The sequence below is a fragment of the Lipotes vexillifer genome, unplaced genomic scaffold (assembly GCF_000442215.2).
Source record: "Lipotes vexillifer unplaced genomic scaffold, Lipotes_vexillifer_v1.1 scaffold234, whole genome shotgun sequence".
Taxonomy (NCBI): domain Eukaryota; kingdom Metazoa; phylum Chordata; class Mammalia; order Artiodactyla; family Lipotidae; genus Lipotes; species Lipotes vexillifer.
In genome coordinates, this window is record NW_006782612.1 from 1,642,386 (window position 1) to 1,658,685 (window position 16,300).

Sequence of the window (16,300 nt, forward strand, 5' to 3'; positions counted from 1 at the left end):
TACTTCTTCGTTTCCTTATCCAACTCCTAGTGGAAGAGTCTCAAAGTAGTGAACTGGCCAAATAGGGGGCAGAAGGAAGAAAAGAATATCGTCTGGGAGTCCCCGGACAACAGAACCAGTCAAAGCTAGATATAGTCTTCATTGTTTACTGTACTCACATTATCTGTCAACACACTGAGTGTAGCTAGTTGTGCATACAAACATTATTTCATCCTTGATGCCACCGTTTCAAATACTCGTTATGCTTATCCATGGCTCAGCCAATTTGCATGTTTCAGAATTTTCTCAAATAACTTATTTTACTGAAGTATAGTTGATTTACAGCGTTTTAAATTCTGCTGTACAGCAAAGTGATTCAGTTATACACACACACACACACACATACATACATACATACATACATACATACATACATACATACATACATATATATACACACACATTCTTTTTCATATTCTTTTGCATTATGGTTTATCCCAGGATACTGAATATTGTTCCCTGTGCTGTACAGTAGGACCTCGTTCATCCTTCGGGATTCCTTAAGAAGGGAAATCAGTCATCCCGAGGGGCCCCATTTTTCAGGTTGCTCATGGAGGAGCAGGGATTTTTCATTGAACATACGCCTTGGGTTAGGATGTAACATCAAGCTAAGCTTTGTGTTGTGAGACCACTGTTTGACTCCTGATGTGTCCGTCCCTGTGTAACGAGGAGCTAACCTCCTGTGTGCTGGAACCTCCAAACTCTCCCTGCCCTGCCATGGCCGCGAAGCCAGGCTGCAGCAGCATCGCTGCAAAGACGCGGCTTCCCCTCACGACTAACGGCTCATTTCCCCTGAAGGCTCAGTCACCCGGCTCGGTAACTAGCACACTGGGGACCCAGGCGCTGCCTGGGTGGCCCCTCTGGTTGGCGGGAATGTCGGGGACCAGACCTTACAGTGGGCAAACCAGAGGTCCCATGCCGGTTTTATTGGACAACAGGCTCCAGATGCGACGACTGTGCCTCGGGCTTCTTTGGCAATCCCTCGGACGTAGGGGGCACGTGTCAGCCTTGCCAGTGTCACCACAACATCGACACGACAGACCCAGAAGCCTGTGACAAGGAGACCGGGAGGTGCCTCAAGTGCCTGTACCACACGGAGGGCGAGCACTGCCAGCTCTGCCGCTTCGGTTACTATGGCGACGCCCTCCAGCAGGATTGTCGCAGTAAGATGCCCGTTCCCTTTGCCCCCGCTCCTTTGGATGACTTCCACTCTCTTCCTCTTCCTCCTCCTTGGGGGATTTTATTCTTCAGGGGTTTGTCTCATCGGGGAAAATGCTTGTTCAGAGGGGTAAAATTTCACTGGTGACAAAAGAAAGATGAGGATGATTTTTTGTTTTTTCCTTTACATCCTCATTTCCTGGCAGAGCTGAAGTGTCGAGCTGTGGCTCAGTGCCTGAAAGGGAACCAAAAGCTGTGTCGCTGTCCCCGTGATAAATGCCATCCCATAGAGTATATTGATTTTATGTTCTGCCCATGAACTTGCTGATGGGCTGGGACTTCTGCGTCCTAAATACGCACTTTGGGCCGTACCTTTTCTTACGTCATTGATGGATAGAGCCTTCCAGCTTAAGGAAAAGAAAGAAGTAATGTCTTTGAAGTGTCTGTTTTGGAAGACATTATTTCTCTCTCATCACAAGATCAGCCAGCATTTCCTGCTGTGGCTGCACGGCCCCCAGGCCCCTGACTTTGTTGATACAAACACGTGCGGAATGTTGAGGACCAGCAGGACCTGATTGCTTTAAGCCTTCCTAGTTCAAAGGGCTTGTCCCTGCCACGGCTCACACAGCCATGACTGCTCTTCCGCGCCAAGAGTTTGAAATCATTAGGTATCTCCATTCCCACAGCATAGGTTTTATTTCCAGTTAAATCTTCAACTTTACAATGACTCACCAGCCGCTTATTCAATCAAGTATTGTGAAAATACTGCCGGGCAGAATGTGTCACTTTGCAGGTCTGCCTGGGAAATTTCGTCAGAACTGCATGGAACATCATAAGAAGATGAAGACCACAGTTTTAGATTTTTTTTTAATCCCCTCTGTTTCTCTGTCTACTTGTTTGCATTTCCAAGTCGAAATCTGGAGACGGAAAATGGTAGTCATTTGATGTAGCTGACTTTTGCGTGATCTGTATGTTTTCCGAGTGTGACTCTGTAAGTACATCTGACCGGTTGTTCTTTTTTTCAGAGTGTGTCTGCAATTACCTGGGCACCGTGCAGGAGCGCTGTAATGGCTCTGACTGCCAGTGCGACAAAATCACCGGGCAGTGTTTGTGTCTCCCTAATGTGATGGGCCAGAACTGTGACCGCTGTGCACCCAACACCTGGCAGCTGGCCAGCGGGACAGGGTGTGACCCGTGCAACTGCGACGCTGCTCATTCCTTTGGGCCGTCTTGTAACGAGGTGAGGTGTTGTGGCCAGCGGAGGCCGTCATGGCATATGGAAAGATGACTTTGAGTCCTGGTGACAGCTATTTGGTGGCCAGGCCCCAGTTAGAGAAAGGCACCCCTCCTTGTCACAGCCTTGCACCAGGGTGCACAGCTTGGCAAACACGGCGCAGACTGGATATCCACCATCGCCGGTCCCCCTTGGCTGGGGCTGTGTAACTGTCCCCAGAGGCCCCATCGGATGCACCCGTAGCACCGCAGCCTAGCGCCCCAGCTGAAGGGGTGCAGACTCGCTTTAGAATGGACAAGGGGGGCCGTTTTTCTTCAATACCTGGCTGCAGAATCAGGCTTTTTTTTTTTTCCTTAACCACACAGCCTGAAATGAGCCACATAGTCATATCCAACATTGTAGAAAGTTCTCCTGTTCCCTGACACACACAGAATGGTGAGTGAGTCACAGGTGGTCCAGGCTTGTGAGCGATATGAGGAAACATGTCAATAAAGGGAGATGTGCCCTGGGCCTTCCCAGCCCCAGTTGCAGAAGAGCAGTTAGGAGACCCCGGCCTGGAGCCCTCAGCACCTGAGATCAGTGTAAGATGCCCTGTTCCTGGTCAGGTGTGAGGCCTTCTCAGGCAGGCAGATGGGTCCCCCTTCCCGTAACTGGCAGCCGGAAAAGGCAGTGCAGCCTGGCCTTGGCCCGGCAGCTCGTCTGACCCGGCTGTGTCTTCTGGCTGCAGTTCACGGGGCAGTGCCAGTGTATGCCTGGCTTCGGAGGCCGCACGTGCAGCGAGTGCCAGGAGCTTTTCTGGGGGGACCCCAGCGTGGAGTGCCGAGGTGAGGCGCGGGCACCGGGCTCTCGGGTGGAGTGGCGGGGGCGGGGACGGGTGTCTGAGGGAGCCTTCTGTCCAGTACAGCACAACTGAACTTGTCTATAAAAACGAGGTTTTATTACAAAAGAAATGCATGCTCAAGGTTTAAAAACAAAAAATCCTGGAGGCATGTAAGTGGTAAAAAGTGGACCTGCTGGCTTCCAGCTCTGTTCCCCAGGGGTGAGGTTTGTCTCAGCACAGACAAGCATAGACAGACAGAATGGCTTTATTTTTTTATTATTTTTTAAGTGGAGGTATACTTGATTTACAGTGCATCAGGTGTACATCAGAGTGATTCAGTTATATGTATATGTGTGTGTGTGTGTGTGTGTGGGTGTGTGTATAAACATACTTTTTCAGATTCTTTTCCTTATACGTTATTACAAGATATTGAGTAGAGTTCCCTGTGCTATACAGTAGGTCCTTGTTGGTTATCTATTTTACATATAGTAGTGTGTATAAATGTGAATCCCAACCTCCTAATATATCCCTCCCCCACTCTTTTCCCCCTTGGTAACCACAAGTTTGTTTTCTATGTCTGCAAGTCTGTTTCTGTTTCGTAAATAAGTTCATTTGTACTATTTTTTAGATTCCACCTATAAAGGGATATCATATGATATTTGTCTTTTTCTATCTGACTTCCTTCACTTAGTATAATCATCTCTAGGTCCATCCATGTTGCTGCAAATGGCATTATTTCATTCTTTTTTATGGTTGAGTAACCAGAATGGCTTTTAAAAATGTGTTTAACCAAAATGTGCTCATATTCACCATCGAGTTCTGCAAATTGACTTTTTCCCCATCGAGTTCTGCAAATTGACTTTTTCCCCCTCTGAACAGTATTTTTGCGGCCAGCTTTCTTGTCTGCACAAGCAGAGCTAAATGTTCTGGTAAGATTGTTTGATCCCAATGTAACAAGCAGGTGGTGCTGACAGTTAAAGCCCTCGGCAGGAGTGTACTGTCCTCATCAGCGGGGACAACAAAGGAACAGGTGACAGGAGCGCCACGTCCCACTTAGGCTCATGATTAACTAGGACTGTGAGGGAAAACTTGATGTTTTCTTAAGAACAAAACTTGTTACAATCATGTGAATCAGAAGGATTGCTTAATTTTTTAGGCTGTTGCAATCTTTTTTGACCTGCCAGGTTATTTTTAAGATCTTCAAGTAAAAGCATTTATGGGAAAGATTTTAATAGACTGTTGCTATTCTGTATTCCCTCTTCTTTATTTCATACTTGGGTTTTCTTCCCTATGTTTTAAGTTAATAACTATGGATAAACATCTCCTGTGGTTTCTTATTTGCTCTTTGATCCATTTTCTTCTTTACACATCTGAAATTCTAGGTCCCTGTTGGACTCTACATTAAAAAATACATATCTTTTTCTTTTTTGGATACAACTGTAGTGAGAAATAATACAGATCTGCAAGTTAGCGGTTCATTCAGAATATTCTGTCGAAAGTCACAAACCTAGATACTACGTGTTCTTTCAGAGTCAACTGATCTGTTCCTTAACAGCCAGAAGACTTCAAACAGTGGACACAACCAGACCCAATGGCATACGATTTGTTATTTTTTCATTCGCGGTGTAGCCAGAAGGGTCTGTACTAACATCTTAGATGAGATGAAGGTTTGCTCCACAGAGGAGGTATGAAGGCTGTGTTGATAAGTGTGCTTTAATTCATCATCCTTCAGTCCCGATGTTGGTTCTTAACGGGATCTGATTTTCTCACTTCCTTTAGAAGGTCCGTGACATTCAGTGGACCACTTGATGTCTCCTGCAAGTAAGATCCTGCTTAAAATCTGGTTTCTCCAGAGCTCTAACCACAATTCTGTTAAATTCCTCAATCTTGTACTGCCCCAAGGGCTTGATTTTCTCCAGATAATAGTTCTATCATTGCTTATAGCCTGATTCTGTCAGCATGTGTCATTGGCAAAATAGCTTTGGCTGCCAAAGCTTTCTGACCTTTTACTCCATCTAAGCTTTATTAGCATGAAAAACCTGTTTTCTGGAGTCAGAGTCAATCAGAGGATTGTTCATTTAATACTCAGAACTTTACTCCTTACCCTTTAATCTTTAAACTTTGGCCTCTAAATCTGCCAGAGACATTGTGGCTTATAGGAACACTATCAACTTGTTCAGGTCAAAAGTTAGATCATGTTTTAGAAACTTTGCAAAGAGAGAGATCCACGGCATCCATGTTGGCCAACTTCTCTGTTCGTTTTATCTAGAAGAAAGGTCAGCCTGTTACATAAGAAACTATGGGGACCCAAATGCTTTCAACACCCTGTGGAGGCAGCTCGTAACTGACAAGGCACTCAGAGAGGGTGAGAACTGAGTTAACGATGGGGGAGTCCTGGCCAGCTGCGGGCCGTGTGCACACAGGATGGCAGTCGAAGCAGGACCAGTATAATATGATGAGGGCAGGGACAAAAATTCAGGAGTGGAACAGTCACCAGTGAAAACGGGAGGAAAAGAACTTGAAGGGACAGGGTTCAGCGACCAGCAGGGACAAGAATAAGTGTCATCTGAAATTAGGCGGAACTATGGGGGAAAAAATGTGACCACTTTTCTCAAATTACATCATTCATTGCCCAAGAGTCTAGTTGAACAGGGCACAAGTTTAGACTTTCTGGGGCCACCTTGCGAACAATATGCTTAGAGAAAGGCTTAGGTCATAGCTAAGTAGTCTTCTTATGGAAAAAAAATGGAGTTATGTCAAGGACAAACGAGTTGAGCCTCCAGCTCATGAATTCTTGAATGTTCCCATTGTCCTGGTGGGTTGGGGCTCTTGGCCGATGGTGCCGAGTCCGAACAAGCCCATCACTGTGCTGGATGGAGAGGATCTCGCCTACCCAGTCCTGAACGTGCCCGAGAAAGCCTCGGCCCGGAGCCCTGCCTTGTGCCCTGAGGACTGAAGGGGGTCACAGGAGGAATCTTCCTGTTGATTGGTGGATAGCAGAAGCAGGGATCCTGGCTCTTGGAAAAGGCCAGTGTTTCTTAAACCCAGGCTGATTGGAAATGTGGGCCGTAGGTGAGAGGCTCTGGGGAGTGGCCATTTCTTTTCATCCTGCTTGTTTCTCATTTCAAACTTTTTTGTAGAAAATCGAAGTACATTTTTTCTCAGACATCATTTTTTTTTTTTTTTTAATGCTAGTCATCTTTTCTCAGGCTAGGATTCATTTACAGTCACCCACCTTTTTATTTCCAGGGTGGCTCAGGAAATCAGATTTAATTTGATTCTTCAGAGAACCACAGATACTCTTGTTAGTAGAGGGAAGGCTTGTCTACGGACATGTGCCAAATCCAGCTCACAGCCTGGGCTGGTGAATAAAGTTTTAATGGAACACAGCCATGCCCATTTGTTTACATATTGTCTGGGGCTGCCTTCGTGCTGCAGTGCCCGAGTTGAGCGGTTGTGACAGAGCCCTTAGGGCCTGCAAAGCCTAAATACGCACTATCTTTTTTTTTTTTTTTTTTTTTTTTTTTGCGGTACGCGGGCCTCTCACTGTTGTGGCCTCTCCCGTTGCGGGGCACGGGCTCCGGATGCGCAGGATCAGCGGCCATGGCTCACGGGCCCAGCCGCTCCGCGGCACGTGGGATCTTCCCGGACCGGGGCACGAACCCGTGTCCCCTGCATCGGCAGGTGGACTCTTAACCACTGCGCCATCAGGGAAGCCCCGCACTATCTTTTATAGCAAACGTTTGCCAACTCCTGGGCCAGACAGCCGGCTCATTTCTGCAGGTGAAGTCATAGTCATTCCCCCAACTTCCATTTCAAAACTGAAGTTACAGTACTGAGGCCAAAAAAAAAAAAAAAAGGTAGGGCTGGAGGAGGTAAAGGATTTAAAGGAAAAGAAAATCACATTTCAGAGATGAAAAAGCATTATAAATTTCCCGCATTAAAGTAAAATAGAAAAGCCTAAGTAAAGTAAGAGTAAAGCTTTGGGCATGATAGCACATCCTGGGGTCCCTTATTGCTGTGAGGCAAGGTCCACAGCAAAAGCGAATAAACCCAGTCACCTGATTTTAGGATCTAGCACTCTCTCGCTCCCCAGGCAGGTTCAAGTTTCAAAAGGAAAGAGGGGGGACCAACACAAGCCTAAGTGCCCACTCGTGCCCAGTGGGGAGTGGATGCAGCGGAGGAGAGCCACTCCCTGAGAGGGGGGCTGGGGGGCCGGAGCTTGCAGGCTGTGGGAAAGGGTAGGTAAAGTAGCAGGACGGCTGGAGGTGAGTGGTGCTGTCCTTTGCAGCATCAGAGGAGGGAAGCCCGGTAGGAACTGGAGTCACTTGGCAGGTGTCATGGAAACTGTCTTCGTGGAGACTAACGAGGAGCTTTGGTTTCATCATTGGGGATGGATTTTCTTCAATGGGCAGGGGAGGTCTGCAGACGAGGAGGGGAGGATACAAAGAGAGCAGAAAAGTTACACCTGCTGATAAAGAGGCACACGGGCCGAGGTTTCCCATTCTGGCATTCACTTGTAACGCTGTCCTCTAGATCTCAATATCTCTAAAATGGGTACAGTATTTTTCATCTGCCTACCTCTTAGAGAACATGTTTTATTTACTTATTTTTTTAATTGAAGTATCATTGCTGTACAATATTATATGTTACAGGTGTCCAATATAACGATTCACAATTTTTAAAGGTTATACTCCATTTATAGTTATTATAAAGTATTGGCTATATTCCCTGTGTTGTACAAGATATCCTTGTAGCTTATTTTATACCTAATAGTTTGTACCTCTTGTTTTAAATGATGAGAAATCTTAGTAAAAATTGAGAGAACCCGCTGCCCACATAACCAAGAATATATTTATAGACGAAGGTAGAATTCTCATGGCTCGTTAAAATGATGACTGTTTCATTTTTAGAATGCTGTTCGTCATCTTCACAATTTGTTCAGCTTAAAAATCAGGCAACAGGGCCTCCCTGGTGGCGCAGTGGTTGGGAGTCCGCCTGCCGATGCAGGGGATACGGGTTCGTGCCCCGGTACGGGAGGATCCCACATGCCGTGGAGCGGCTGGGCCCGTGAGCCATGGCCGCTGAGCCTGCGCGTCCGGCAACGAGAAAGGCCACGACAGTGAGAGGCCCACATATCGCAAAAAAAAAATCAGGCAACAACTTCTGCTATATACACTCTTCTTCTTCCCAAGAGAAAGCTTTCGATCCTCTGCCAAATAATCCCATTCCTTAAAGCCACATTGAGTTCCAGGTCCCCCTGGACTCCTATGCCTTTCTCTGGAGAGAGGAGAAAACCCACTGGCCCCCGTCAGAGACAGCCTGCACAGTTGGCTAATAATTTTTCCCATCCCAGTGAATGTGAGAGATGATTGATTGGAGAGTCTCCTTCACAGTTTTAGTGTCCTTGAAGTTTTAAATTGTCAGGTGAGAACCAACCTTTACTCTTAGGGGAGGTCTTTTTACAAGGTCCTAAGTGTGGGCCTTCTAGTTCTTGCCTCCCAGGTGACCCCATTAGAGAAGCAGTTTTGGAAACTCAATGAGGGAAAGAAGCATGTGCCCACCAGCACTTTAGCAGTTTCCCAGCTTCAGTTTGAAATGAAAACCTGATGCGTTTTAGGTAGTCATTTGGTACCCTTCCGGATTGGCTTTTTCAGTGATGAAACTGCAATCCAGCCATCTATGAAATTTGACTCTACTTTTCAAATGGAGGAATGTTGTCAGCTGAGTGGGTCCTGGTCTCTGGAGGGCACCGAAGCTCTGCCCTGCCTCTGTGATGCTGGTCTTGAGGGTAAGGGTCCAGAGACCAGCTGGGACGAGAATTAGGTGGACTATGGGAAAAGAACATGACTGTTCTTCTCAAATTATGGAATTAATTGCCAAATATGCTTTCCATTGTTAATCTTTCAGTTGAAGTGGTTTGTTGGAGGGCACAGGTTTAGACTTTCTGGGACCACCTGTATGCTTCTGGAAAGACTTGAGTCATAGCTAAGTATTCTCTCCTTATGGATAAAAAATGTAGCTGTGTGGCTTCCCTGGTGGCGCAGTGGTTGGGAGTCCGCCTGCCGATGCAGGGGACACGGGTGTCCCCTGCATCGGCAGGTGGACTCTTAACCACTGCGCCATCAGGGAAGCCCCGCACTATCTTTTATAGCAAACGTTTGCCAACTCCTGGGCCAGACAGCCGGCTCATTTCTGCAGGTGAAGTCATAGTCATTCCCCCAACTTCCATTTCAAAACTGAAGTTACAGTACTGAGGCCAAAAAAAAAAAAAAAAAGGTAGGGCTGGAGGAGGTAAAGGATTTAAAGGAAAAGAAAATCACATTTCAGAGATGAAAAAGCATTATAAATTTCCCGCATTAAAGTAAAATAGAAAAGCCTAAGTAAAGTAAGAGTAAAGCTTTGGGCATGATAGCACATCCTGGGGTCCCTTATTGCTGTGAGGCAAGGTCCACAGCAAAAGCGAATAAACCCAGTCACCTGATTTTAGGATCTAGCACTCTCTCGCTCCCCAGGCAGGTTCAAGTTTCAAAAGGAAAGAGGGGGGACCAACACAAGCCTAAGTGCCCACTCGTGCCCAGTGGGGAGTGGATGCAGCGGAGGAGAGCCACTCCCTGAGAGGGGGGCTGGGGGGCCGGAGCTTGCAGGCTGTGGGAAAGGGTAGGTAAAGTAGCAGGACGGCTGGAGGTGAGTGGTGCTGTCCTTTGCAGCATCAGAGGAGGGAAGCCCGGTAGGAACTGGAGTCACTTGGCAGGTGTCATGGAAACTGTCTTCGTGGAGACTAACGAGGAGCTTTGGTTTCATCATTGGGGATGGATTTTCTTCAATGGGCAGGGGAGGTCTGCAGACGAGGAGGGGAGGATACAAAGAGAGCAGAAAAGTTACACCTGCTGATAAAGAGGCACACGGGCCGAGGTTTCCCATTCTGGCATTCACTTGTAACGCTGTCCTCTAGATCTCAATATCTCTAAAATGGGTACAGTATTTTTCATCTGCCTACCTCTTAGAGAACATGTTTTATTTACTTATTTTTTTAATTGAAGTATCATTGCTGTACAATATTATATGTTACAGGTGTCCAATATAACGATTCACAATTTTTAAAGGTTATACTCCATTTATAGTTATTATAAAGTATTGGCTATATTCCCTGTGTTGTACAAGATATCCTTGTAGCTTATTTTATACCTAATAGTTTGTACCTCTTGTTTTAAATGATGAGAAATCTTAGTAAAAATTGAGAGAACCCGCTGCCCACATAACCAAGAATATATTTATAGACGAAGGTAGAATTCTCATGGCTCGTTAAAATGATGACTGTTTCATTTTTAGAATGCTGTTCGTCATCTTCACAATTTGTTCAGCTTAAAAATCAGGCAACAGGGCCTCCCTGGTGGCGCAGTGGTTGGGAGTCCGCCTGCCGATGCAGGGGATACGGGTTCGTGCCCCGGTACGGGAGGATCCCACATGCCGTGGAGCGGCTGGGCCCGTGAGCCATGGCCGCTGAGCCTGCGCGTCCGGCAACGAGAAAGGCCACGACAGTGAGAGGCCCACATATCGCAAAAAAAAAATCAGGCAACAACTTCTGCTATATACACTCTTCTTCTTCCCAAGAGAAAGCTTTCGATCCTCTGCCAAATAATCCCATTCCTTAAAGCCACATTGAGTTCCAGGTCCCCCTGGACTCCTATGCCTTTCTCTGGAGAGAGGAGAAAACCCACTGGCCCCCGTCAGAGACAGCCTGCACAGTTGGCTAATAATTTTTCCCATCCCAGTGAATGTGAGAGATGATTGATTGGAGAGTCTCCTTCACAGTTTTAGTGTCCTTGAAGTTTTAAATTGTCAGGTGAGAACCAACCTTTACTCTTAGGGGAGGTCTTTTTACAAGGTCCTAAGTGTGGGCCTTCTAGTTCTTGCCTCCCAGGTGACCCCATTAGAGAAGCAGTTTTGGAAACTCAATGAGGGAAAGAAGCATGTGCCCACCAGCACTTTAGCAGTTTCCCAGCTTCAGTTTGAAATGAAAACCTGATGCGTTTTAGGTAGTCATTTGGTACCCTTCCGGATTGGCTTTTTCAGTGATGAAACTGCAATCCAGCCATCTATGAAATTTGACTCTACTTTTCAAATGGAGGAATGTTGTCAGCTGAGTGGGTCCTGGTCTCTGGAGGGCACCGAAGCTCTGCCCTGCCTCTGTGATGCTGGTCTTGAGGGTAAGGGTCCAGAGACCAGCTGGGACGAGAATTAGGTGGACTATGGGAAAAGAACATGACTGTTCTTCTCAAATTATGGAATTAATTGCCAAATATGCTTTCCATTGTTAATCTTTCAGTTGAAGTGGTTTGTTGGAGGGCACAGGTTTAGACTTTCTGGGACCACCTGTATGCTTCTGGAAAGACTTGAGTCATAGCTAAGTATTCTCTCCTTATGGATAAAAAATGTAGCTGTGTGGCTTCCCTGGTGGCGCAGTGGTTGGGAGTCCGCCTGCCGATGCAGGGGACACGGGTTCGTGCCCCGGTCCGGGAGGATCCCACGTGCCGCAGAGCGGCTGGGCCCGTGAGCCATGGCCGCTGGGCCTGTGTGTCCGGAGCCTGTGCTCCGCGATGGGAGGGGCCACAACAGCGAGAGGCCCGCATACCGCAAAAAAAAAAAAAAAAAAAAAATGTAGCTGTGTGACAGACAGACAAGGAAAGCCTTAATGGGAGGGCACTTGCCTTCTAAATCCCACAGTTTGGGGCCAATATTTTCCCCCTCAAAGATGCCCATGACATGAATGAGAGCAAGACATGCCTTTACCCATGATCTAAATAAAAATTGTTAGAGAAATTAAAAATAAGTTTAACATATGCACACAGCCCTTGCCCCCAGCATGCATCTAGTGAAAACCTCTTTAGGACTGAACTGAAGTGTGCCTTTGCATTATCTAGGGGAAAGAAAGGTTTTCTAAGCATGTGCAGCATCTGCTACCGTTGTCCCAAGCCTAAGGGGGATGGTAAAATAGGACAGATCTGCTGGGCCACTGAGGCCCCAAACAGGGCTACCTGCTGGGGCCTGCGGGACACGAGCGGACTGACAGTCTGATTCATTTAACATGGCATCATGAAGGCCCCTCACTTGCACGGGTCCTGAGGTCTGTGCATCAGCTTACATGGCTTAACTCGAGGCTCATGACTGCTCCACTCCACGCACACATACACACTTGACAGGCAAAAGGGAGGAGGACAGCTGGGAAGAGAACGGTCAGTACTCCCCAAAATGGGGCGTAGCAGCCCTCAGCATCCGCATCTCCTGGCAACTGCTAGAAATACAAATTCTCAGACCTCACTGGTTCCAGATCTGGGGGTGGGGTGGAAATGTGTTAAATGAGTCCTGCATGTGATTCTGATGCGTGCCGGAGTTTGAGAGGCTAGGACCTAGATGACCCAGGTAACTTAGAGCTTTTTGGAAGATGACTAAATTTTATGAGATGATATGGAAATTCATTCCTAAAGTCTGTGGTTTAGGCAGTGGTTTCCCCAAGCCTTTCCCATTCTTTTTCTGGGGTGTCATTAGGTATTCCACTAGAGAAAGATCCCACAGTCCAATGAGTCTGGGATATGACTGAGTAAAAGAAAAAAAAAAAAAGTGAAACAGGGTTTTTCCTGCAGAACTCCTATGAGTCTTTAATATGCTGTCTGTTTTGAACCTTCAAGAGGAGGATGTAGAATTTCCCGAACCTGCTTGATCACGGAACTCTCATTTCTGGGAACATCTCCTGGAACTAACTGATGGTCTAGGGAAAACAGTTATCCACAGCTCACCTAAGCTGCTTCCCGATTCATGAGAATGCCCCAAAGAACACAGGAAAATGAAACATGCCTGGAAAGAAACAAAATGCTTAAGGAAAAAGAAGTTTTGTTTTGAAAACCTAAGGTACCAGGAAAATGCTATAGATTTTAAATCCTAAAGGTTGAAGACTGGAGTATTCCAAACTTCAAATGGTTTAATAATCATGTTATTGGCAAATATGCAAAGACAAACGTAAGGCCATGACGGCTTTCTTCCCATGGAAATATGATCAAGCAACACTCTGGGCAGGAACCACCAAACACTTGGACATAGAATGATAAGAATAAACTCCTAATTTATCCCTCCCTTCCCTCACCTTTCTCCTTTGGTGACCGTAAGTTTGTTTTCTATGTCTCAGGGTTTATATGTTCTGTAAGTAAGTTCATCTGTATCGGTGCTTTTTTTTTTTTTTTTTTTTTTTAGATTCCACATATAAGCAATATATTTGTCTTTGACTTCCTTCAGAATGATAATCTCTAGGTCCATCCATGTTGCTGGCTGGGTAATATTCCGTGTGTGTGTACACCATATCTTCTTTATCCATTCCTCTGTTGATGGACACTTAGGTTGCTTCGCTATTGTAAATAGTGCTGCTGTGAGCACTGGGGTGCAAAGCTACTTCAGAGAGGATGATTCTGTTGTGCTTTGCCACAGTTGACATTGTGTCTTAGGATTATTTTCTTTTGTAGTGGTGTATGGATGTCTCTTGTGTACCTGTATCAAAAGCGAGGTTAAAGGCTCGTTTGGCAAAGATGGTTGAACTCCAGTTTGCAAGTTGACCTTGTGCTCAGAGCTGAGAATGGAGAAATGGTTACAGGTGTACCTTTGCCCTTGGAGTCCACAATCTAGTTAAGGAAATAGGATCTTTTTGTTTTTGTTTTTATCCCCACCTTTTCCCAGAAAGGGTTTAAGGCCAGCAATAAGATGTGTGTACAGGCCTTTTGTTCAAACACTGTACCGATACTGTGAAATGTCAAGTGTTGATATAAAACCAAGTTAGTCACCTAAGCTTTGCGACTCTGAGCCAGGGTTCAAAGGCATAGGCATCGTGATGGGTAATCTCAGCCACAGGCAGTTGGCCAAGAACGCAGATTTCACCCTGTACCATTTGGTTCTGCCTAAGGTGCCCACCCTGTTGGGCCAGTGAGAGGTTGGGACTGAATGGCTCCCAAGGCCCTTCCTATCACTTCAGATGTTTTGTGAGCCTCTGCTCTTAGGGCTAGGGGTGGTTATCACAATGGCAGACACCCACCCATGTTAGATGATACTGAGTTGAAAGCCTGAGTTAGAGGATACTGAGTTGAAAGCCTTTTAAATCGGATACTTGGAATTCCTGAGACTTCTGCCTGATTTAGTTTTCTTTTTATCAACTTTATTGCATTTCATCAAGCAGTCACTGTTCTGCTTTGTGACCAGGTAGAGGGATGTTGGTGTGTTGCTCATTACTGCTGTATCTCAGGCCAGAGGCCTCATGTCAGTCAGGCTGTCACCTGAATTGTCTGTCCTGGGAGGATCTACAGACGGGTCAAAAAAAGAGGGAGGTAAAGGCAGGACAGAGCTTAAAAGCACAGGCTCTGGAGCCTGCCAAGTGCTGAGTTAGAATCCTGGCTTGGCCATTTCCTTGCTAGGAGACTTGGCAGTCACGTAACCTCTCTAAACCTCAGTTTCCACATCCATAAAACTGACGATTGTAACACCTGGATCCTGTAGGGTTATGTTGAAGATTAAATGAGATGATGCATGTAAACCATCTGTACAGTGGCAGGCACAATGGTGTACAATGGTGTTCACTTAAAAAAAAAACTATCATCACTATTATAGTTAAGACGTGATTAGCCAGGGTTGAGATAACGCGTGTTCTGGAGGAAGCAGCTGCAGTCTCTTTGCAAACCGTTGGTAAACTGTCGTGGACCATTTACAAACCTCCCCGTTGTAACGGTGACTGAGGATTCTAACTGCCAAGTCGCTGAGGTTGGGGCTCTAGTAGCTCACCCAGCACTGCCGTCTCCCTTCTAGCCTGTGACTGCGACCCCAGGGGCATCGAGACACCGCAGTGTGACCAGTCCACCGGCCAGTGTGTCTGCGTCGAGGGTGTGGAGGGTCCACGCTGTGACAAGTGCACTCGGGGGTACTCGGGAGTCTTCCCCGACTGCATGCCCTGCCACCAGTGCTTTGCTCTTTGGGACGTGATCATCGCCGAGCTGACCAACAGGACCCGGAAGTTCCTGGAGAAGGCCAAGGCCTTGAAGATCAGTGGCGTGATTGGGCCCTACCGGGAAACTGTGGACTCAGTGGAGAAGAAAGTCAACGAGATCAGAGACATCCTCGCCCAGAGCCCAGCTGCCGAGCCGCTGAAGAACGTCGGGAACCTCTTTGAGGAAGCAGAGTAAGTAGCTGATGGACCAGAGTAACAGTTCACGATGCTGTTTCCACTCGATGAATCCACAGCGTGGCCCTTCCACCAGGAGGCATGGTTAGTGCTGTGAGTGAAAACAGGTAACTGGGTCATTCGTTTTCCAGCAGTCACTGCTCTGGGCATGGGGGTGAGTGGACGCTGGCTCATTGTTGGGGACCAGAGTTGCAGGGATTGCAGTGCAAAATGTGTGAACGTTATATTCAGCACTCTTCTCTGCAAACAGTACTCTCGGGCAGTAGAATGGCAAGGATGCTGGATTCAGAGACAAAGGATCCGTAACAGAGTCACAGCTGGGTTACTTGCTAGGCTTGTGAACTTGAATGACTCGCTCATTTCTAAGCCTCTCTCTTCTCTCCTGCGGAGGAGGGGAGGGGAGGATAGTATTTACCTTTCCCTGACAGAGTAACAAAAGGACTGATCTATGAAATGGTAAGGTAGTTGCAGAAAACAGTATGAATTGTTATTAAATGTTTTGCTACTACCAGGAAAAGTCCATTACCACAAATAAGACTCCTATTTCTGCGTTATTTCCACTGCTCAGCTGTTGGTCCCATAGAGCAGTGCTTCATTCATCTAACTGTAACAAATTCTCTGTGATGAAAATTCCTCTTCTTAGCCCTTCTCTGGGTAATCATCTCTCTAATTGGAAAGTGTGTGTTTTGCCAGTGGAAGCAGAGAGAATTGAGCAAAGTGATGCTGAACTTTCTCCCATTTTTTTCTCCCATTTCTCCCAGCCAGTCATCTTTCCTGCTCTCAAACATTCCAACTCCCTTTGCCAAAAAGGACAACCCCCCCCCCCCCCCCCCCC

General features: G+C 46.6%; 1 protein-coding gene across 1 annotated transcript in view; it reads left to right on the forward strand.

The window, feature by feature from the left end:
- Nucleotides 1-16,300, forward strand: part of LAMB1 (laminin subunit beta 1) — a 77,921-nt gene that overhangs the window by 47,621 nt on the left and 14,000 nt on the right. The window contains exons 21-24 of the mRNA XM_007455347.1: nt 978-1,202; nt 2,223-2,437; nt 3,159-3,255; nt 15,093-15,462. Of these exons, the coding sequence (XP_007455409.1) occupies nt 978-1,202; nt 2,223-2,437; nt 3,159-3,255; nt 15,093-15,462 (907 nt within the window). The remainder of the gene's footprint in view (nt 1-977; nt 1,203-2,222; nt 2,438-3,158; nt 3,256-15,092; nt 15,463-16,300) is intronic.